At 37.8% G+C, this 25,219-nt stretch overlaps 1 protein-coding gene and 1 pseudogene across 1 annotated transcript; both read right to left on the bottom strand.

The window, feature by feature from the left end:
• Window positions 1-2,649: 2,649 nt before the first annotated feature.
• LOC132632763 (pyridoxine/pyridoxamine 5'-phosphate oxidase 1, chloroplastic-like) lies at window positions 2,650-9,601 on the bottom strand. Its single transcript, XM_060348829.1, has 14 exons — window positions 9,340-9,601; window positions 9,038-9,226; window positions 8,638-8,676; window positions 8,047-8,214; window positions 7,836-7,941; window positions 7,376-7,542; window positions 7,030-7,272; window positions 6,718-6,806; window positions 6,028-6,078; window positions 5,841-5,931; window positions 5,133-5,237; window positions 4,938-5,008; window positions 3,614-3,709; window positions 2,650-3,047 (listed from the first exon to the last, which is right to left on the bottom strand). Exons 1-14 carry the CDS (start codon window positions 9,469-9,471, stop codon window positions 2,981-2,983), a joined length of 1,614 nt encoding a protein of 537 aa, XP_060204812.1. The 5' UTR covers window positions 9,472-9,601; the 3' UTR covers window positions 2,650-2,980.
• Window positions 9,602-10,359: 758 nt separating this feature from the next.
• Window positions 10,360-19,376, bottom strand: LOC132632761 (pyridoxine/pyridoxamine 5'-phosphate oxidase 1, chloroplastic-like; annotated as a pseudogene).
• Window positions 19,377-25,219: the final 5,843 nt, after the last annotated feature.

Here is a 25,219-nt window from a genome sequence, read left to right as displayed (position 1 = left end):
ATTATCTCCTAATTCTCCACGCGGACCCCACCTTAATTTTTTTAATCTCTATTATTATAGAAGAGTGAACCCCACCTTAAATTTTTTTTTTTTCATTCCTACTAGAAGATTGGGCCCATCTTAACTTTTTTTCTACAATTTTTATAATATTAAAAAAGATTGAGGCCTACCTTTTTTTTTTTTTTTTTTTTTAGTGACTGAAGACGAAATATATAGAAACTCATGTTTCTATATAGTACTAGATGGTGTATGCCCGTGCGCCCAACACTTTGAATTATAGGGTATCTATGTGTATGTAGTTGTATTTGGGTAGTGATAATATATATATATACTATGTTCAAAACACGATTAATATAACATTATAATTTGTGCTCCATATTCAAAACTTTATTATATTAGTGTTAATTTATTAATACTTTTTACAAGAGAAAACTTGTTTAAAAGGAAACTATTTTTCTCTCTTTGAGACAAAATAATAGCAATATTTAAGCACCAGTTGATACTTTGAATTTTAATTCGATTAATTTAAAGGTGTAAAATATTCTATTGTTAATGTATGTAGATTCAATACTTATTATTTTTTACCAAATTTTGATTTGGATAATTCTAATTCAAATTATTAAATTAATTTCACATGTTTAAAATGAAACAAAGTAGAAAATTGATTTTCTATTTAAACGAAGAATTACTATTTTTTAATTTTTGGTGAATATTCTTGGTTTAGCTCATTTTACTTGTTATGTTGTCTTTTGCACGTTTTTTTTAAGGAAACGTCAATTAGAATTATAATTTGACTAATTTACCTTATTTATTATTTGATCTCCATTTAATATTATTTTTTATTTTACGACATTAATCTCTTTTCACATTTATTAGAGTAAGAATAAAAATAAAAAAGTAATTAAATTCTACTTTATTTTAAAATATAAATATTTTAAGTATATTTATTTTAGTAAACATAACAAATAAATGACATGGCGGAATAGCAAATGCAACAGTTAAATATCTAGATTAGATCTCAGGCTAATATAAGAAAAGAAAGGAAATTGTATGGTTTAGCTACTTAACCTTTTGAAGAAAAACAATAATATGAGGTCCACATTTTTTGCTATACAATAATTTCATTTGCTCCCACTAATGGGTTGATACACATGTGGCAATGAATTCACCATTATTGACTTAATGAGGATACTTTGAGAATTACATGAATATTGTTTGATTTTTTAATATGGGGTGCATTTTTTTTTTTGATATTGTTTTTTTTTTTTTTAATATGGGGTCTAATTCTATTTTTTTTATATTGTTTGATTTTTTTAATATGGGATCCACTTTTTTATTTTTTGGAGGTGGTGGGTCCACTCTTTTTTTTTCTTTTTACATGAGTTGGAGGTGGCCGACGAAATCACCCCCAACTCATGCTTCTAATATAGTAAAAAAAAAAACCGTTTATATTTTGTCTTCTTGATGTTATTCCTCATTATTGGTGTGAGACGTATGTGTCTAAATTTATACTCAAATGTATAAGTTTTAAATCTTTTGGTTTTATGACTTCTTTAGCAATTTTTGTGTTCAATTTAAATCGTTATTTCCCGAACTTCTCTTCTTTACATTTTCTCTTAGCTTACCTTTATTATTTTCTGAACTTATTATCATTATTTAAATATCTTTTTTTTTTCTAACAATTGTCTCTTTCTTCTTCACGTGGACCCCATTTTAATTTTTTTGTCTCCTAATTCTTTACGCGGACCCCGCCTTAATTTTTTTTAATCTCTACTATTATAGAAGAGTGGGCCCCACCTTAAATTTGGTTTTTTTTTTCATTTCTACTATTATAGAAGATTGGGCCCCACCTTAAGTTTTTTTTAATTTTTTTTTTTTCTACTATTATAGAAGAGTGAAACCCATCTTAATTTTTTTCTTTTTTTAAATGAGTGACTGACGGCCAAACAATATAGAAACTCCTATTTCTATATAGTAGGAAAAAAATAAAAAATGATCTGCAATACTTGACGTCACTCCAAATATTGACTTTCGTTCTCGACACGAATTTTCTGGAAATATCATTGTCGCAATTTAGAATCTAGTCCATTAAATTGAAGCAACTCTAAAAGAAAATATGCTTTTGAAAATTCTACATAAGTCTTATTTAATCAGCTAAACAACTACAGTACTTTAAATGTTAAGTTTACCTGAGGAAAAATGGCTTGATTCGTAGTTCTCGTAAGGAAAGAGATTACTTATGCAATTATCATTTAAGACTCAAGAGATTACTTATGCAATTATCATTTAAGACTCAATTACATCGGGCAATGTAATCAAATCAGGAAATTACATCACACAGCATTAACCGCTTGCACGACGATTCTATACCTTACTCTTGTTATATGCTACGGATTTTTTTCTTGTTTGCAACTTAGAAGCTCAGCGGAATGAAGACATGCTCGTTCTTAATTTGACAAGTATAATAGTGGTTAATAGCATAAATACAGAATATATATGTTGTAAAATCGACAGTATTGGCCAGACTGCACTACTCATAAATTGACGTTGCATAGCTTTTAGATCTTCCAAAAGATCAAACGAGAAACGCAATTACAAACAAAAAATAACAGCAATAAGTTGCAAAAAAGAAAAATAGAGAGGAGACCATACAGTAAGTTCTATGACTAACAGTAAAAAGATCTATCGAATCATGTCACTTAAAATGTAACTACATGTAGCTCTCTATTATAAACATTAAATAGTAACTAATCTTTTTCATGGGTTAAGCCACACTGACCGTATAAAATATCTTTAAACTTCCGTGCATGAAACTTAAATCTATCACTAAAATGCTGCCATGATGAGAAGAATTTTATTGGTTTATGTAGTTGCCTCAACTCTCTGTAATCCGCCCAAGATCAAATACGCGGAAAGAAGAGAATATGAAAGGAAAGAACAACAATTGGCATCCTCATAATGAAGATGCCCTCAACAGAAGTCATGGAGCCAATCGCTCAATCCTCCACGCTGTCTTTCCATCAACTGTTTCCGGGATATAACGCAACCTGTATTAGTATAAACCGAACTTAGCCATAAATTATATGGGAAGAAGAGCAACTTAAAGTTTTAAAGAGGCAGATATGCTGAGTTTAATCGGGAAATCTCACCAAAGTGCAGTTCACATATAGAAACAGAGTCTTGGATACTTGGTAGTTTTAAAACTCTAGACAGTATTCACACACCTAACATATTGAGAATTTTGAGAAGCCATTTGCCTATGTCAGGTAATAAGTTGGAAAGTCGTTCACTACGGAGTGTTCAGTATATGAACTACTAAAGTTCCCCAGGTCCTGGATAATTAAATTCTCCCAAGTCTATGCTATGTTATTCATTCAGATTTATCTAAATTGTTTTAGTGTATTGCTAAACATTACATATCTCGTTTCCACTCCATTCTTATAGTTCTATATCACATTCCTCTTCTGAATGATGAGCTACCTAGTGAATTGCATCCCTAACATTTCCGTTACAAATAACAAAGGAAATCCGCCAAAACTGTATTTCTTCTGAGTTGGATATATTCCTAGCACAATAATGGAAGTCTTCGGAACAGACATCCGGGAGTCAATACCTGTCATGCAAGCGAGATTTCTGTCCTTGCCAAAATTCAAACATTTCAGGTTTAAGCCGGTAGCCTCCCCAGTGCTTTGGTTTGGGAATCACACTTCTGCAGATGAGACAAAATAGATTCTCAAGTCTTTACAAGGATATGGGAGTGAAATTGACGAGCATAAATTGCGAGGAAGGGAAATAACAAATTACTAAAATGGTCACATTACAGGAGACAGATTTTTTTTAATCATTTAGGAGACATAATTAGTTGGTTTTAATTATATAAGAACATGAAAATACTGAACTACATAATAGCACATACACCACAATAGGAACTGAACAATTGAACTAAGCTCATTAAGCACCATTTCTAAAGCCGAGCCTAAATTGAATCTGAGAGGGCTAAGTTTAAATTTGACGTCAGACCTCAGTAAAAGACAAGTCTGAGCTTTGTTAGGCTGGGACCCAAGTTGTTCCTACAGCTAAATACCAAAATGAAAAAAAAAATTGTTTTTTCTTTTAAACTGTTAAAGTTAAAAGGGAAAAAAAAAAATATATCGGTATTACTCTTTAGTTCTTTTCCCCTCCCTTCACAATCAATCTATTGATTTACGATTTTCAAATTAAATGTGGCTTACAATTTCAGAATAAATGTCATTAATCTTTAACAATTTAGCTATATAAATTTTCATTCTCAAGGCTGAGTTTTGGTTGGACCTACTGATGAAATCTAATTCGAGCTGTGTCTGAGCTGAGGCAGGCATAGATAAAAGAATCAATTGACAACCTAACTGTTCACATGCATTTCTACTTCCCACTGCCAAACAAAAAAGATTAATCTGCAGTTGAGATGAAGAAATTGTATGGGTAAAACCTTACACCGTGACTGGGAAGTTTAGAACGGAACATTTGGGATTCAACTTCCGTTAATTTCTTGATGCAGAATAAGGAAACTTATAAATCTATAAAAGGGTATGAGAACTCAACTTATGGATTTTATTTTTTCTTAGTTCTCATTCCCACTTCTGAATTTCCATTCCCTCTTTATGAATACTTTTTTATGGGGGTATTATTTGTAACTCATTTCCTATTTAGGCAGTTTGACGAAAATTATTCCTCAAGTTTCCTTTCAAAGGGATTGTGAATTTGAAGAGGAAATTTAATATATATCACATATTTCCTGAAGTACGGGAATGGATTACAAGAGGTAAATTTGAGCGGAAGTATGAGAACAGGATAAACCATGTTTTGAATCATGCAGATACAGAAACATCATAGCAATTAGCATTTGGATTCTTAACAATGGCATTCCGAGGCAGTTAATTAGTTAGACTAGAACTAACCCATCAGAGTATTTTGCCTCCAACTGTTTGTATTCGTCAAGGAGCACTTGCCTTCCCGGAATAACTGTGCTCTGAAGAAAAGAAGCAAGAGACAGATGTTTGCAAATTATATGGAAAAAAAAGAAAGAAAGAAAGTTACATAAAAAACAAAGTTAAAGAAACAATTTCAAGAATTAGATTAAGAAACTGGCGGACCTGCTGGCTAACTATGGCACCAATCTGACTTCCTCGAGGACGACTGTGAAAATATTGGTCAGATTCTTCATCTGGAACTTTTTGCACAGGCCCTTCGATTCTTACCTAGAGACCACACTGTTGTTTTAAGATTCATTCAGAAAAAAGAAAAAACGCCTTTTTTTATAATCCGTGCCAATAATTCATTAGCAGCAGGAGATACAACCAACAACAACAATAACATACCCAGTGAAATCCCACAATGTGGGGTCTGGGGATGGTAAAGTGTACTCAGACCTTACCCCTACCTTGGAAGGTAGGGAGGCAGTTTCTGAAAGACCCTCGGCTCAAGAGAAAGCATGGCCAAAAAAAAAAATGGTTAGATAAGGACAAGCAATTCAAAGCAATATGAGAATGAAAATAACGAAAGCGAAAAAGCCATGATAAAGCAAAGTGAGTGCTTAATATAAACTCTAGAAATTACAAAAAATACTTTCTTTTAGTCAGGCAGCCAACTAAAAGTCCAGAAAAGAAGGAATATCATATACATTGCCATGTTCCCCCAAAATGCTGAGAGATATAAACACTTGAAATTTAGTCTATGCTAACAATAGTAAACACGGGACTGATAGCCTCCTCCTAGTTGACTGCTTAAATCTTTCTCCTTGAAGGATAAGATCAAGATCACTGACAGATCATCAATTATAGATAGCTTAAGTCAGGCTATACCTGGCGATTCAAATCATCCCAGTAAAACAGGAGTGCGGCATGAGGATTTTCAGCTATTTGTTTAGCCTTGCCACCTTCATAATTGGTGTACCTGCACAGGGAAGACTCGATCTAAGAATGAAAAAACAAAGTACTATCTTCTGAATGACATTTAGTATGCACTACCATAGGAGAGAGCAGAACTAACCAGACAAAACCATCCTTGTCAAAACCTTTCAGCAATACAATCCTTGATGAACTTCAGTTAAAAAACAGTCATAAAATGCCATAAGTTTATGGTCCAAGTAAGAGATAAAAGAACTTATCTAAGCATTTAAACGAGAACCAACATATAAACAATTTGAAATGCTAATCAGAGATTCAGAATGAACCAATAATCTTACCAAATATCCCAATGATCTAGCTTTTTATTATGGTTGCAACTTACAAGTATCACAAAGCTGGTTTATATAGTTAAGAAATGAGAAAATTAGAGTCACTTGCCATTCAATGCAAATGTACAATATTCTATTTCCTTGGCAAGCAAAGGGCATTGGAAGGACAAGCAAGCAGAACCATTGCACACAAAGACAACAATTTTCCTACCTTCCAAATTAAAAAAAACAGCGAGAGAGAGAGAGCGACAACAGTTTTCCTTAAACACCCTGCTAATTCTCATATCAAAACTGTTGCTAGTTTCACAATTGAGTGTGAACCAAAACTGTCATATGAAAGTTCTCTTGAAGATATAGCTCTTATAGCAATTTCTTAATGATTAGATAATGCAAAAGAGGGGCGAGGGAAGAGGTAAAGTCTTAGAGTTGCATATTATTCAGCAGGCGTTTAGAAAATAAAATAAAATGAAATAATTTTTGCAAAAACCACATGAGACACTCACGGCTTGCCATCTTTGCCAGTAGTTGACAAGGCCATGGCATTTGGTTCCTTCAAGCCTGCCGCTATTGCATCATCAAACCACTTCTGGAACTGTGCAAAGACAAGATTGATCTAAGTATAAAGCAACAAGGGAATTTAGCAGTTAAACATAAAATCGCAGAGAAAATTCTAGAAACATGGGTTAGAATTAGTGACACCTGGAATATGGAAAACTATATATTAAGGTTACAAAGAAAAGAAAAGAAAAAAAAAAAAAGAAAAAAAAGAAAGAAGTTCTCAGTCATCATCCACTCTGCTTAACATAAATTCATACCTGATCAAAGGGGTCAGCGGTGACCTCCTCCTCAAGCAGCGCAGGAGAAATATAGTTCTCCCTCAGAGATGATATGTCAATTTTTGGAGGCTTTCCAATTCGGACACACATGGAAGTGCCAGGATATGCTGGTAATTGGAGATTAAATTTGTTTCTAATGGATGGTGGAACAAATCTGCCACCTAAAAAGTGGTGCGGGCCAGAAAACCTTTTGGCACACAACTTAGGGGCAGTTAGAGAAACCTAAATTCGAGAAAATTTACTTATTAGGTGGCTCAAAATTAAAGGAAAGTCAAAACAGCAAGGCTTTCCAGATATTAAATACAAACAAAAAACAGATACATACCAGCATGTCAGGTTTAATACCTTCACCACTTAGATCTCCTTCTTCGACGTGCCATCCAGACGGAATATCAATAGAGACGATGGCAGGTGATTTCTGATGCGTATCGTTATTAATCTTTAATGCCACCAGTCTCTGAATTAATTCGTCAAAAGGTGGCCTTGGGCTACCTGGAAAAGATTTTAGTTTTTTTATGGATCAATAGAAAGGATTATTATATGGCTAATGATATAAGCAGTTTCACCAGAATTCTTTACTGAAAAACCTCACTGCTCACATTCTTTTCCATGCTCAAAGGAATATAAAGTAAAGCAAGAGATACTTATCCATAAAACAAAGTAAATGACATGAACAAAAGAAATAGAAAGAAGATAAATGCAAGGCTTCCCAACCAAAAGATTCTAAAATTTGAGTAGTTACATGTTGAAGCTCAATGACAAAAAGATCTAAAGAAAAAACATACCATGGAACGAGAATCCAAACATTGCATCTACTAGAATGTCAAAGTTGTCAGACAAGTCCTTTGGCAAATCTTCCAATGACAAGAAAGGAACTGAGAGCGACTCGAGCTAGAAAAAAACATGTTGATGCATCAGAAAGATGAATAAGTGAAACTTTTAATGGATCTATGGACGATACATTGGCCATTCATAAAGTTGAACAAAAAATGATACCTGAGTTACCAAGCCACTATAAAGAGGCTTAGCAGTACGCTTAGGGTAACATATGAATGGCCTATAGCCAAAGTGATATAGATGACGAGCAGCTACAAGACCATCACCGCCATTGTTTCCAGGACCGCAAATAGTAAGAACACGACTGTACTCACTTGGTCGATAGACCTGTCAGAAGAATTAGAATCACTGGTGTAAAGCCTCAACGAGCTACCCCCAAAGGACCAAGATGGAAAAAGAGCAAAAGGCTGATAGTATTTGTCTATCAACCTATATTCCACTCAAAAATTGCTAAAATGGAAGAGAAATAAAGACAAAAGTTTTAATGTCTAATATGCAGGGGAAGAACAAATTATGAAAAATTCAAAAATACGACAAGCCAGTTAGGCAGATGCTACACAATTGCATTGTTTCCTTGCATCAAGATCTAACATAACCAAGATACTCAATCCAATACAACTGAAACAAACTGCTAGTCTATGAATCAAAATGCATCTTCAACCATATCAAAGTGTAATAATAGAAATAAAGGAGGTGATCAAATAAAGAATCTTTCTAGAAAAATTCTGCAAAGCAATTCCAATTACTGACCTCTGCAATTGCAGTGGCAACACTCAAGCCAGCCAATTCCTGCAATCAAAACCACAGAATCAAACACCATACCAGAAAATATCCCCTAATGGAAGTTAAAAAAATATTACTCCCTCTGTCTCAATTTATGTGATGCTTTTCGCTTCCCGAGATTCACAAGCGACAACATTTTAAGATATATTTTTTCACTAAATCGATGTGAGAAAAGTTGAACTCATACTTTTCACGTAGTTTTCAAATATACAAATTTTAATCTGAAAATATTAAATTAATCTAATCCAGTTTAGCTTCAAATTTTAGTAAATTGACTGTCGAAAAGCGAAAAAGTATCATATAAATTGTGACAGAGGGAGTACTGCAATTCTAGGGAAAAGAATTGAAAGAAAATGGAGAGGCTAACCATAAGTTGATCAACAGTAAAACCAAGAGGGCCCATAAGTATCTCATCAATTTCAGCAGCTTCTTGCTGGTTTAGGTACGAAATGGAGTCTGGGTTTTGCTGAATGCTATCCATTTTTGTTGCCATTCCTCTCACCGAACCCCAATATTTCCCACTGAATCCAATATTGGCTCTTAAACCCAACAACCTCTTTAACTCACAAGATTAAGCAAAGTAATTAATTCAATAGCTGACAGTTTTACACGTAGCGATATCAAGACCACACACGCGTATAAATAAAGAGAGAAAGAAAGAGAACTTACCGGAAGAAGAAGATGACGTGAAGTATTGATATTCTTGAAATTATGGACGGAATGAGCAGCAGGTGAAGAAGGAAGTAATGTTGCGGTGACAAGACATGACATTCTTTTGCCTTTGCGCAACAACGCAAGCATTTTATAAACCTCCCAATTCACAACTGTCAATTATGACATCGTGGCCTCTCTCGGTTTATTCTACTTCTTTCCAAATCTTGGCCACTTTTTTCCTGATTTTTTTATTAGTAAGTGGGAGTGTTTATCTTGGCCGCCTTATTTATTTCTTTTACACGTGAAACCACTAGATAAATAAATGGGAGCTCCGTTTAATTTATCGGAAAAATTTAGTACTATCTATTTTCTTTCTGTCAGTGGCCATGGAGTGGCCTATAATTTTTATAAAAATTAATAAAAGAGAAAAGATAGGAGAGGAGGACTCGAGGGTGAATGGAATTGTGATGCTTTAATTATTTATATGGTGAATAACCATGCAAACATTATTATAGTAATAAATAATATTATAGGAGTTATTTTGCGGTAATAATAGCACAAAAAATGTTATGTAGGGATGCGTAATTGAGGACATTTTTTACTTGGATATTCGTATGTCTAATCTCTCGTAATCTCAAGATGGATTTTTTATTTAAATATAAAATTCATTTACCATCTATGTGTTATGTATATCCCCTACCATACACTATTATTATAATTACGAACGTTTATATTTTACTTAACTATCAACTACGAAAGTTTGTCAAACGTATTCCACTTGAAAAGAAAAAAACTATAAAGAAAAGGTAAGCAACCTTGTTGACAACACATTATTGTGAAGTACACAATGCTGATCCAAGGAACTAATCGTCATTTTCTTCTTGGAATCGGGTTAAGAAGTATATCTGAAATATGGTAGAGTGAAATCTTCACCACCAGACGTCCTAATATTGTAATAAATTGGGATGAATTGCCATTATGAAAAAACTGAGATTACATGGGGGTTGGGGTGGGGGGAGAGACCAAAAAAAAAAAAAAAAAACTAAGAAAAAAGGAAAGAAACTAATGGTTTATTGCAGTATCTTACAAGGGGAAATTACAAATAAACAGTAAACTAGCTAATTGTTCTGTACTCAAATGTACCAACAATACTTACATAAACTAAATGGTAATACAAGCCTACGGGGAAGGAATCGGCTCAGTAGCAGAAGCAAAAGGGCACTGCCAAATTCATCTCATTGAGTTTAAAGTAAGATATCTTCATGGACACTCACATTAAGAGTCTTGTTGGGCAGGAAAATGCTGTTGATCACCACTACTTCATCCTCAACTGATACAGATTCACCTGATTCCAATATATTGATTTAGTTAAAAACCACTACAAAAGTTTAATGTTAACAATTTGTAAGCATAAGAACTGTAACAACTAGGAATCTGGGTATAAAAAAAAATACACTACCAAGAATTGTGACCCCGAGCTTTGTGTTGTAGTCTCCTGCTCCCTGAAATCAGTTTGATTTAAGCTTAGACACCTAATGTGAAGACTAGGACTGGAGAAAGCAAATGAAATACTGGAGGTGCTATTCAGCTAGCATGGAAATAGAACCCAAGAAAAAGGATTAGTACAGCCAATCTTAGGAATTCTCATTGAAGAGACCTGACTCCTTTAAAATTGATTTTGTTCACAGAATCTAGTGATCGACATGAGTTCTTACTGTCAAGCACAACATTTACTTCATCTCAATGAAGAAAAGAACTCTCTTCATTTAATACCTAGATTACACTCTTGGAACTAATTTAACATCATCGTTAATGAATAGCAAGTATATTGTCCAATTTTTTATCTGAAAAAGTACTTTCTCCAAAATATTTAACTCTACAGTTCTGAGGAAAGTGGTGTAGGTATGACAGCTCTTCCCTCTTCCTAAACTTCAAAGGAGAAACCAGCAGCCATTATGTATTGACAGGACAGACCAGCAGCCATTATGTATTGACAAGACAGACAACCTGACAAATCAAGAACGACTTATCTCCCATAGTTGGTCTGCCTGCAGAAACAACACAGATGTCATTAAATAGACTAACTATACTTCAGCATAAGTTATGTAGCTCACCAGAAAAAACCATCTTTATTTACTCCTTCCAATAATATCATTCGCGATGAACTGGGAAGAAGAAATACCACACAGTTAACATCAGGCGAAAAATCACTTGATTGCAAAACAGAATTGAGGTGTCCACCCTGTTATATTAACTTGCAGACCATGTAAAGACAAGAAAATAGAAGCTAGAAAGACTTACGGTTTTGCATCTTTCCCAGCTGTTGATAGGACCATATAACGGGGTTCTTTTGTGCCAGCAGCCAATGCATCCCCAAGCCACTTTTGAAACTGCAATCAAACTGGGGCTTTATTACAAAAAATATAAAGATACTGCAGTGCTTTTAAGAAAAGAAGTGTGCATACAATCTGGATTATGTGACAAATTTGCGACAAAATTACCACAAGAGAGTCAAAGATCCAAATATAATAGACGTCAGGTCTCTGCTTTTTATACAATCTCAACCTGAGCAATAGGATCTTCCTCCACCTCGAGATACAGAAGCTGCAAATATTCCTTTCTGTGCTGATAAGTTGGATGGTGGAAGATTTCCAATCCGAACACACATGGAAGTGCCGGGATATGATGGAAGTTTTAGCTTGAATTTGTCTATGATGGATTGTGGAACAAATCTTCCACCTAGAAAATGATGTGGGCCACAAAACATTTTGGCACACAATTTTGGAGCAGTCAAAGAGACCTACACAGTGAATGTCCAACGTTTTCTTTAGGTATTTCACTTGATTCTCAAAGGAAAAGCAGAGTTACCAATGAGACAAACGCATGATAACAATACAATGTGAGTACTTAACAACTGCATACGAGCATATCAGGTTCAATGCCTTCACCACAAACGTCTCCATCTTCCACATGCCATCCGGAAGGGACATCTACAGATATTATGACAGCTGCTTTCTCATGTGTACGCTGCTGGTTTCTTATGGAGACCAGCTTTCAGATGAGACTATCAAACGGTGGCCTTGGGTTGCCTGGAAAGAGTTAATATGCTCAAAAAGACATTCTAGCTAGCTCCAGGGCAAAATTATACTGACTATTCCATCTATGGACAGCCCTAAATAAGTAGAAGGAAAAGGTAAAAAAAAGAGAGGAAGGATACAAGGTCCCTAAGGAAACAAGAACCACAATATTAAGTGACGATAATGATCAAAGTCCTCAATAACAGCAAATTACTTCCAAAGCTGCATACACGCGTTTACGGTGGATAATCACTGATAAAACCAACTAAAGCAAAGAATTAGACTAAAAAGTTTGGTATTCAGCTATGCAGTTAAATAGCTTTCGATAGCAGTTTTTAGCCTCCACAGCGAAGAGACAAACTAATGGGAAGGTCAAATAGAAACTGAGAAAGGAAGTATTACCATGGAATGAGAATCCAAAAATTGCATCCACTATAATATCGAAGTCACTTGAAGGCTGCACAGATAGACGTTCCATCGGCAAGAATGGAACTGATAGTGATTCAAGCTACCAAAATTCTCACATCCATTAACATCTCAAATAAACTAGAAATATTGAGGTTCAAGAATTTCATGTCATATCCTTTACCTGAGTGACCAAACCAGCAAAAGGAGGTCTATTGGACTGTTTTGGATAACAAATGGAGGGCTTATAACCAAAGTGATGCAAGTGTCGAGCAGCGACAAGACCATCCCCGCCATTGTTTCCAGGACCACATATAACAAGCACACGAGTATATTCACTTGAACTATAGACCTGGAGAGATGACATGCATTTAGTCTTGTCAATCCCAAGGAGGAAATAAATAAAGAAGTAATACTTTCGCAGACCAAGAGATTGCTTGTTTATACCCTACATATGTTCTGTCTTTCCTATGAAGGCTTCACCTATCGTCGGTTCCAAATTCTCCCTAGGTTACTTTCTTTGATTATATCTTCATCAACTAACCCTCACACAAACAAATGATCTTTAACCGTGGCTTCTTTGAGACTGCACACATATGTTCTTATTCAATTAGGTGATAAATGGATTGCCACATGAAAACAGTTACGATTATCTAGTTTTATCGATAAGGACAAATTGTTTGCACACAATGATAATTTATCACAGGCAATAGCACGAGCAGAGGATTTCCAATATTGAACAACCACGATGTTTCTGATACATGATAATTAGATTAGTGGAATATTGGGATTAATTGTAATATCCACATCAGCTGATGAGTTGGCTAGTAGTTAAGGAGTTAGTTACCAAGTTAGTTACACTTAGCTGTCAAGAATTCTGTTAGGATACCACAGTTGATTAGGCTCAGCAGTTACCTTTCTCATTACATATAACCATGTACTTGTATTGATTGGATTCATTCATTGACTACTAAATATACAACTTACTTCTTCTTCTATATTTCTCATCTCTTCCATAATTACATCTGACTGTTTCACTCGAAAGTATTAATCTTTCCTGTCCAGTCTAAGAAATTCTCGAATTCATTTGTGATTCCTGGATTTCATCTATCATTGGTATCAAAGCTCATTGATTCTCGGCATCAATGGCGAAAGGAACTAGGTCAAATGGTGAAAACACAATTGAAACCACGACTGAAAGTGGAGATATGCGTGAATTGATGCAGAAATTGATTGCAGACATTGGGATTCTTACTGGTGAAGTTGCAAACTTAAAAAAACTGGATCAAACTGTTGCGAAATTGAAGGAACATCTTGAAGATGTTTCTCCAGTGGAGATGGAAGTAGGAACTTCAAGAGGGAGACAATTCACTGATGAGGATCCAAGGAACAAGAGTCCTGTACACCACAATCGTCAAGATGAAGGACAAAGGAACAATAATTCTATGAATTACCAGCGTCATCATCATGGAATAGCTAGGTATTCTAAATTAGATTTTCCAAAATTCTCGGGAGAAGATTTGAGATCATGGTTATTCAAAGTTGAGCAATTTTTCAACTTTGATGACATTCCCATGGATCAAAGAGTAGGATTGGCAGCAGTTCATCTGGAGGGAGAAGCAATACAATGGCATCAATCATTCATGAGGTACAGGCAATTTACTTACCCTCCTAGTTGGAATGAGTATATCATGGCATTAGTTGAAAGATTTGGGGCTGATTATGATGACCCAATGGAGGAAATTAAAAAGATAAAACAGACTGGTTCAGTAAAGGAATACCAAGCCATCTTTGAAAGTAAATTGACAAGGGTGAATTTATCTCAAGAAAATGCAATCAGTTGCTTTCTTGGAGGACTTACAGATGAATTGAATTTAGCTGTAAAATTGACTAATCCTACTACACTATCACAATTGTATAGAACTGCTAGGATGCAAGAGGCTTTCTTAGCTGCTCAAGCTAAAGCCTATAAACAGTTTCCTGCATATTCAACAAGTTCTGGTTCTGCATATAGAAGGAATAATGATCAAAGGGGTCAAAATAAGCCATTATTACCAACTCCTGGATTTGAGAATCAGTCAAGCAGTAAGGGAATTACCAGAAGAAGGTTGAGTGCTGAGGAGATGAATGAAAAAAGGGCACAAGGTCTGTGTTACTTCTGCACAGAAAAATATGTACCAGGGCATAAGTGCAAGAACCTTAAGCAATTGTATTTGTTAGAAGTGGAGGAAATGGATGAGGAACGCCTTCATGATGATGAAGGGCTAAGAGAAGAGACAGGAATGGAACTAGCTGAAGTAAACCAACCTATGGAGCAAATGGAAATATCTATACATGCTCTAAATGGATCATTGGGTTTTAGAACATTGAGGGTCACTGGTTATCATTCCAAAAGGCCATTACATATTTTGGTTGATACTGGAAGTTCTCATAACTTCATTGACCCTGAAATAGTAAAGCAGTTGGGGTGTTCAACTAGAACAACCATGCCACAGTTGGTATCTGCAGCAAATGGAAATGACATGAAAGTGGATAAGGTGTGTGAAATCACTTGGTTACTTCAAGGGGCTGAGTTCAGTGCTGAATTTCTGATACTACCATTAGGTTCTTGTGGGGTTGTATTGGGTGTTCAATGGTTGCTGACACTAGGGGACATCAAAATGAACTTCAACAAACTTACTATGGAGTTTATGTACAAAGGAAAAAGACATCTATTGAGAGGAGCAGGCAAACAAATTGTAACTCCAGGAGCAGGCAGACTTGATAGAATTTCAGGTAATGGTTCACAACTCTGCATGATTCAAGTAGTTCCTACTATGTGCTATGAACTGCATGGTCATGCCTTAGAATCCACACAAGATTCTAAGGAGGAACCTAGCTTAACTGAGTTATTAGAGGAGTTCAAGAGCTTGTTTGCTGAACCAACTCAGCTGCCACCTTCTAGAGGGGTTTTTGACCACATGATTGTATTACATGCTGGTACTGAGCCTATCAACAAGAGGCCTTATAGATATCCTTCGGTTAAAAAGGATATAATAGAAGGACTAGTGAAACAAATGGTGGATCAGGGTATTGTACAACCTAGCTGCAGTCCATTTGCATCTCCTGTAGTTTTGGTGGGCAAAAAGGATGGGAGTTGGAGACTTTGTGTTGATTATAGGGACTTGAACAAATATACTGTGAAGAATAAATTTCCTATCCCTATTGTGGAAGATCTATTGGATGAATTAGGTGGTTCTAAGATCTTCTCCAAGATAGATCTTAGGTCTGGTTATCACTAGCTAAGAATGGCAGTAGAAGATGTGCCTAAGACTGCTTTTAGAACACATTCAGGTCACTATGAATACTTGGTGATGCCTTTTGGGTTATCAAATGCTCCAGCAACATTTCAAGGCTTAATGAACACAGTTTTTCAGCCTTTTCTCAGGAAATATGTGTTAGTCTTTTTTGATGACATTCTGATCTATAGTCAGAATATTGATGAACATGTTGCCCATCTGAGGACTGTTTTTGTAGAAATGCAAAGACATCAGTTGTTTGCCAAACAAAGCAAGTGCTTCTTTGGAGTTAAAAAGATAGAATATTTGGGTCATTTTGTCTCTGAGGAAGGTGTTTCAATTGATCCTTAGAAAATCGCAGCTGTGAAGAACTGGCCAATTCCTACTACTCTCAAACAACTGAGAGGATTTCTTGTCTTAGCAGGGTACTATAGGAGATTTGTGCAAGGATTTGGGTTGATTAGTAGACCTTTAACTGATCTTTTAAAGAAAGATAGTTTTAAGTGGTCATCTGATGCTACTGTAGCTTTTGAACAACTGAAATTGGCTCTTATTCAAGTGCCTGTTTTAGCTTTACCAGATATGAACAAGATTTTTGTGGTAGAATCTGATGCTAGTGGCTATGGCATTGGTGCTGTCTTGATGCAACAGGGCCATCCAATTGCATTTCTCAGTAAAACATTGTCACCTAGACATGCTGCCATGTCTGTATATGATAGAGAGTTGTTGGCCATTGTTCATGCTGTGACCAAATGGTCTCAATACTTGTTGGGCCACAAATTCATTATCAGAACTGATCAAAGAGCTTTGAAGTTCCTTATGGAACAGAAAATTCACACCAATTCTCAACTCATGTGGTTTGACTAAACTCATGCCATTTGACTACACAATTGAATACAAGAAAGGCTCTGAAAACAAAGCAGCTGATGCTCTTTCTAGAGTAACTGGTTCTGAGATACTAGCATTGGTGATTTCTAATACAAGCTCTGACTTATTACAAGCTGTAGCTCAAAGTTGGGACACTGATTCTGAGGTGAAAGCAATTATTACTAAATTACAAGCTACTCCTAACTTGGTTTCACAGTTTACTTGGAGTAATGGTCAGTTGAGGAGAAAAGGAAGATTGGTGGTAGGTAAGGTGCATCAGTTAAGGCAAGACATCATAACTTTCTGGCATGCTTCTGCCAATGGGGGGCACTCAGGTGTTGAGGCTACTTTGAGAAGATTATTGACATTCTTCTATTGGAAAGGACTGAGGGAAGACGTAAAAAAAATTGTGCAGTGTTGTGACATTTGTCAGAGGAATAAGTCGGACTTAGCTGCTTATCCAGGGCTACTTCAACCTCTCCCCATTCCTGATGTAGTCTGGTCCCAGATAAGCATGGATTTCATTGATGGCCTTCCAAAATCCAATGTTTATGAGGTTATACTTGTGGTGGTAGATAGATTGAGCAAATATGCTCATTTCATTCCTTTGAAGCATCCCTATACTGCTCAGTCAGTAGCTAAGGCAATGTTAAATGAGGTGGTTAAACTACATGGTCTACCTGACAACATCACAACTGACAGAGATGCAGTTTTCCTGAGTTCGTTTTGGCAGGAACTGTTTTCAATACAAGGAGTTCAGCTCAACACTTCCTCAGCTTACCACCCTCAATCTGATGGGCAAACTGAGGTTGTAAATAGGTGCTTGGAGACTTACTTAAGGTGCTTTTGCGCAGATGATGCCACAAATTGGGTTGAGTGTTTAGCACTGGCTGAATATTGGTATAATACTTCTTATCACAGTTCTATCAAGACTACTCCTTATGAGGCATTATATGGGAGGCCACCACCATTGCATCTCCCATATCTTCCCTGGTGAATCTGCTTCAGTTGAGGTGGACAGTACCTTGGTGAGTAGAGAATTGAAGCTACAACTACTCAAACACCATCTAGCAAGAGCTCAACTTCGAATGAAGCAACAGGCTGATTCTCATAGGTCTGAGAGGAGTTTTGAAGTTGGAGATTGGGTGTACTTTAAGACGCAACCTTATCGGCAAGTCACAGTTGCCAATCAACCATTTCACAAGCTAGCTGCTAAGTATTATGGTCCTTTCCAAATTGCCAAAAAGTAGGATCAGTTGCTTACACTCTACTGTTTCCTGCTGCTGTGAAGATACATTCTACGGTCCATGTTTCCTTACTCAAAAGGTGTTATCATATTCCTGATCAGATTTCCTACCCTCCTGTGACTGATATTGCTAGCCCCTACTGCCCTAATCCGGAATGTGTGTTGCAAAGGCGGATGGTAAAGAAAGGAAATAAAGTTGTAGCTCAACTCTTGATTAAATGGGACGGACTTTCTGCGGATTGTGCCACTTGGGAGTTTGCAAATACTTTGAAGTTCAGGTTCCCAACTTTTGATCCTTGAGGTCAAGGATCTTTTCAGGCAGGGGAGTACTGATACATGATAATTAGATTAGTGGAATATTGGGATTAATTGTAATATCCACATCAGCTGATGAGTTGGCTAGTAGTTAAGGAGTTAGTTACCAAGTTAGTTACACTTAGCTGTCAAGAATTCTGTTAGGATACCACAGTTGATTAGGCTTAGCAGTTACCTTTCTCATTACATATAACCATGTACTTGTATTGATTGGATTCATTCATTGACTACTAAATATACAACTTACTTCTTCTTCTATATTTCTCATCTCTTCCATAATTACATCTGACTGTTTCACTCGAAAGTATTAATCTTTCCTGTCCAGTCTAAGAAATTCTCGAATTCATTTGTGATTCCTGGATTTCATCTATCAGTTTCACTACTAAAATCCACCCTCTGTCAAAAATACTGTTTTCCCACTGGTGCCATAGTTATAAATATATTATACTCAAGTATGCTACGAGAGCACTTACCTCTCCAATTGCAGAGGCAACACTCAAGCCTGCCAATTCCTGAACTCAAAAACAAATAAACCCAACTTAGGGATAAGTAGAGAAATTTAACAAGTAAGAAATCAAGATTGAGAAGACAAACCATGAGCTGATCCAGAGTAAAACCAAGAGGAACCATCAACAATTGATCAACTTCTATAGCTTCTTGCTGGCTCATAAATGAAATCTCCTCCCTGCTCTTGGCTTGCTGTTGTGACTGCATTAAGACAAAGTGGATCTTTTGAGCTTAAGAACACAAGAAAGAACTGATTTGTTCCTTTTACACTCTCTGGATTGTACTGGAATGATCCATCACAAAGTACAATTGCCATGAAGCTCAGACACCTGGAGACATTTCCTCTTTATTACACTCCCTCCCTTCAACTCTTCTTAAGAAAGTAGTATATTATTAGGAGTTTATTTGACTAAATTAACCTTATTAATTATAGTATACCTTAAAATTTTAATTTTGACTACTAGTACTGTTTACCCCGAAATTGGGAAACCAATTGAATTTGTACGCGGGTATAGGATATGTGCTTGGATCTTGATGTATATTTGATAGCGGAAAATAAGCGTGTGAGTATTTGGTAATAAAACGGCTAGGAACGGTGATTTGCTTAATTTGCTACGGACATGAACGTTTAGAAGCCATGTTGAATACTTAATGGAAGAAACACAACGTAAATGGAAACAAACGGCCTTGGCCGGATCAGATATTAAGAGAGAGATTGCATATATATTTTTCTATTGCAAGTGTTCTTGGAAAATAAAGAAGCCAACCCTTAAAAAGGAGGGGGATATGCCCTATTTATAGTGTGACTTCCATGGGTTTCATCCAATATGAATTAATAAAATAATAATAATAAGGGTAACTCCGCCAGTGTGAGCTCGCTCACATTGCCGGTCCCAAGCCCGGATAAAGGAGGAGGGTTGCCGAGGGTCAATCGGAAACAGCCTCCCTACCCAGGTAGGGGTAAGGCTGCGTACATCTTACCCTCCCCAGACCCCACTATTGTGGGATTACACTGGGTAGTGACCAAGGGCAGCTCTGCACGGATTTGGTGAGATTAGACTGACGGCGCCGTCTGACACACGCATGGTGGGTAGTTGACCATGACAGGACGCTACTGGCACGTGGCTCGCGTGTAACGGCCACACGGACCAACGGCCACGCGGACCAATGGCTACTCGGACCAACAGCCGTACGGACCAACGGCTATACGGACCAACAGCCGTACGGACCAACGACTATACGGACCAACGGCCATGAATGCTCGGGTCACCGGGCTTGGTCGTTCCAATGACGAAGAAGGCAGATCAGTCGGTCCCCTCGTTCCACCGGTTTGCCTCGCATTCGGTTTTTACCGTATACAGATAGCCCCACACTTCCCGGATCTCCGATCTATCGGAGTAACGGGGAGTGGATAACTTCTGAAACCGGTGGCCCTGTCAGCTCGTCGTTACCTTCTTATTTCTTCGTTTTGAATGTTTGCCATTATTTTTGTCATGATCGTTGGTCCGTTTTAGGACAGGTCGACTCATAGTCGTTAATTCTCCGTGCCCGTGGGACTTATCCGATGCTTCATAAGTTCAGATGTCTCCGAATTACGATAGGCATTTTCTTTAGGGTCGGTATTTTTTCAACCTTGGCAAAGTTTTTGATGTAGCAATCCCCGTTTTGGGGGAATTTGCCGAGCTTTGGCTTGGGTCATTGTGACCTTGTCGCCTTTATCGAATTTCGGGCACAATCCTCGATATAGAGTATGTGAGTGGGGCAGTGCCGGAATACGGCGGTTACCATCGGGGCGAAGTCCTTTTAACAGAAAGACACCCAAGATTTTGTTATACCAGCTTTTGATGACTTTGCGTTTGCAAAATGTTTGTACATATGAGAATTTTAATTCCTTCTGCCTTTGCTGTAGCAAATATACAACGGGACACGATTCGTTACGATCGTTTGGTCCTTACATCGAAGGCTATGGCCGGTGACCGGGCCTTAGCTTTGCCGTAGCAAATGCTAAATGGGACACGATTCATTATGATCGTTTGGTCCTTACATCGAAGGTTATGGCCGGTGACCGGGCCTTAGTTTTGCCGTAGCAAATACTAAATGGGACATGATTCATTATGATCGTTTGGTCCTTTCATCGACACCGAATGCAGAAGGTCCGGTTTTGGTTTTGCCGTAGCAAATATTGAGGGGACACGATTTATTTTGATCGTTTGGTCCTTACACCGAAACCTAATGCAGAAGGTCCGATCTTGATTTGTTGAGCTCCTCCGTTTTCCATTAACCGGGGTAAACCTCGATGTGGGTATAAGTCCCCTAGTGCTTATCCGAGCTGCAAAAATCAGGCGAGCGCTATCAAGCCCCCACTCGTAGGCCGTGACCCCGAGTTCCCGGCCGTTTGTCCTTATTTTGTTAAGTAACACGTTGTACTTGTTGCCTCATTAAAAACCTTGTCGAAAAACCCATTTTGGGACAAAACCGTACTAAGGAAAAGAGTGCAACACGCGTTTTCAGACCTAGATCCTAACTTTATCTGGTACTTGACTTCCTGCAAAAAGAAAAAGGTTAAACATGAGGTGTCCATACCTTAGCAGTAATATCCCTTCACATGAGCCACGTTCCGGTTGCTGCACAATCGCTGCCCGTCCACGGATTCCAGCTGACACGATCCTTTGCCCGTTACCTCGGTTATCTTGTACGGTCTTTCCCAGTTCTGAACCAGTTTTCCTCCGTTGGGATTCTTGGTGCTCAAGGTATCTTTCCGAAGCACCAAGTCCCCAACTTAGAAATATCAAAAATTGGTTCTCCGATTGTAGTACCTTCCCATTCTCTGCTTCTGGGTTGCAATACGGACCAACACGTTTTCGCGAAGTTCATCTGTGAGATCGAGTTTCACAGCCGTGGCCTCCTCGTTTGACTCCTCGGTGGTATACCTGAACTGGGGACTCGGCCCGTTTATCACCCCCGCCCGGAGAAATGACTCGGGCCATCCCTTGATTTTTCCGACCTGAAGCTTGGTTTTCGAGAGTATGGCCGATACCTTTCCCTAGATGGTCCGGCCTCCGGTTCGTAATTCTTTCGTGATCTCTCCGAGCTTTTGTTCATTTTTACGGGCCCCGGGGGAAGATCGAGTTGGTCATCCTATACCTGAATTTTTGACTCGTATCGGTTATGGACATCCGCTCAGGTCACAGCCTCGTATTCCAGCAAGCTTTCCTTTAATTTGAACGAAGCCGTCGAGCTCTGAACATTGAGCCCCTTTGTGAAAGCTTGTGCGGCCCATTCCTCCGGAACCGGGGGGAGCTCCATTCGTTCCCTTTGGAACCGGATGACAAATTCACGCAATAGCTCCTTGTCTCTTTGGGCTATACGGAAAATATCCGTCTTTCGAGCCTGCACCTTTTTGGCTCCGGCGTGTGCTTTTATGAAGGCATCGGCGAGCATTTCGAAAGAAGTGATTGAATGCTCGGGCAGATGATCGTACCAAGTCAATGCTCCTTTTGACAGAGTTTCCCCGAACTTTTTCAGCAACACGGATTCGATTTCATCATCTTCCATATCATTGCCTTTTATAGCACAGGTGTATGAGGTCACGTGTTCGTGAGGATGCCGTCATATTTTTGGATATCCGGCATTTTGAACCTCTTCGGGATCAATTTCGGAGCTACACTCGGAGGAAAAGGCCTTTGGATGTACCTCTTTGAATCCGGCCCTTTCAAAATAGGCGGAGCCCCCGGGATTTGATCCACCCGAGAGTTGTATGTCTCCACCCTTTTTTCGGTCGAGTCCACCCGCTTCGCCAACGTTTCGAGCATTCTCAGAACCTCGGTGGATGGACCAGCTCTGGAGCCATTGATTTCAACCATCCGTGCCTCATCTCTTCTGGGTTCAACAACACTCTTCGCCTTTTTCGGGGTCGTTTTACCCCTTCCGTTTTGCAGCTGGGCTATTACGATTCCCCGTTCGGCAATCGCCGCTCTCTGTTCCTGCAACATTTCAAAAATTAAACGCAAGTCAATATTATCATTCGGGGTATCCGGTTCTTTCCGGACTTGTGTCCCGGACAAAGTAATTGAATTGTTAGTATTTAAAGGGTCAGTGGGGTTTGGCGATCCTCATGGCCCGCTGCCTTCATTTTCGGCCACGATCTCGTTGTTGTTAACGTGACCAGATTGCCCACTGTTAGCCATTTGGTCCGTTTTTTCAGAGACGGACAGTAGATGTTTCTGATTTTGATGGGTAAGATAGAGATCAAGATCAAAGACCACAATTATCCTAGCCCCACGGTGGGCGCCAAACTGTTTACCCCGAAATTGGGAAACCAATTGAATTTGTACGCGGGTATAGGATATGTGCTTGGATCTTGATGTATATTTGATAGCGGAAAATAAGCGTGTGAGTATTTGGTAATAAAACGGCTAGTAACGGTGATTTGCTTAATTTGCTACGGACATGAACGTTTAGAAGCCATGTTGAATACTTAATGGAAGAAACACAACGTAAATGGAAACAAACGGCCTTGGCCGGATCAGATATTAAGAGAGAGATTGCATATATATTTTTCTATTGCAAGTGTTCTTGGAAAATAAAGAAGTCAACCCTTACAAAGGAGGGGGATATGCCCTATTTATAGTGTGACTTCCATGGGTTTCATCCAATATGAATTAATAAAATAATAATAATAAGGGCAGCTCTGCACGGATTTGGTGGGATTAGACTGACGGCGCCGTCTGACACACGCATGGTGGGTAGTTGACCATGACAGGACGCTACTGGCACGTGGCTCGCGTGTAACGGCCACACGGACCAACGGCTACTTGGACCAACAGCCGTACGGACCAACGGCTATACGGACCAACAGCCGTACGGACCAACGGCTATACGGACCAACGGCCACGAATGCTCGGGTCACCGGGCTTGGTCGTTCCAATGACGAAGAAGGCAGATCAGTCGGTCCCCTCGCTCCACCGGTTTGCCTCGCATCCGGTTTTTACCGTATACAAGTACCTTATGCAGTTATTTAATAATAAGACTAGTTTTAGCGTACGTACGTTGCAAGTATGTATTGGCGTCAATTAAAAAAATTATTTACAAAAAAGTGAATCATGTAAAATAGAAAACAACATTATATAGATGCATTCATTTAAATGAGAAAAAATGTTAACCAAATTTAGCTAAATCAATAAAGAAAAAGAAATCATGCCATACCGAAATCCTTAGACATATAATGCAAAAATTTGAATGGATAAAATTCTAAAATAAAATATTGATAAAAAAACATAAGTTCGAACATCACATACATTTAATCCCAATATTGATCAACCCATACATAGCTTCTTCCTACGCGTCTCACAAGTCACAAGAATATTATAATCAATTTGAATACCAAAATATATAGTCCATTGCTAATTTATGCTGATGTTTGACAAATGCCTGTTTCGTTTGTCCTTTCTTTGCACTTTTTAAGTTTCGTTTAATCTACTCCAGCATAAGTGTATTGACAATGAAAGTCCACTCCTTTAAGTATGTTTCTTTAAAAAAAAAAAATATGGGACTTGTCTTATTTTATTTTTATTTTCTTTTATGTTATTTTAATTTTATTGTATTTGATTATTGATATATATGCCTATGCTAATTTGTATAATTTGATCATATCTCCAAGCGAGTGATTTAAAAGCTGATGAGTTAAAAAAGAATCAGAGGGAGCATATATAAATTTTATGATAAGTAACAACCTTCCAAATTTCTTTTGACATTAAGGGGGTTGTCTTTTCTGGCATCATTGATTTTTTATGTTAACATTGATTTAAATAGTGGCCACAAAGCGATCAAGCTCCCATAGAGTCTCCGTGTCAATGTCGAGCTCACCATCTTGGGCTAAATGTTCATTCCTCTTCCTTATAATATGCACTAACTGCGGCATCTTCTCTTGCGGTAAACTTTGCAATCCAACGCCTAATTTATGCTTCTCCTCCATACTCATCTCTCTTTTATTCCGATCCTTGGCCCTCGGCTTACGTTGCTTTCCCATTGCAACAGCTGATTGACGCTTCGTTGACATAGGTAAAGAGCGTGTTGATGTACTCCAATGACTTTGCACCAAACTAGAAACAAATTTATGGTGTGTGAGGTATGCCGTGCCGTACTTGTGAGTTGTGTAAGGGTCTCCATTAACTGACAAGTGCTTGCAGGTCCCACTTCAT

The sequence above is a fragment of the Lycium barbarum genome, chromosome 3, assembly GCF_019175385.1.
Source record: "Lycium barbarum isolate Lr01 chromosome 3, ASM1917538v2, whole genome shotgun sequence".
Lineage (NCBI taxonomy): Eukaryota > Viridiplantae > Streptophyta > Magnoliopsida > Solanales > Solanaceae > Lycium > Lycium barbarum.
The sequence above is the reverse complement of the archived record's forward strand: the minus strand, read 5'-3'. Positions and strand labels throughout refer to the sequence as shown.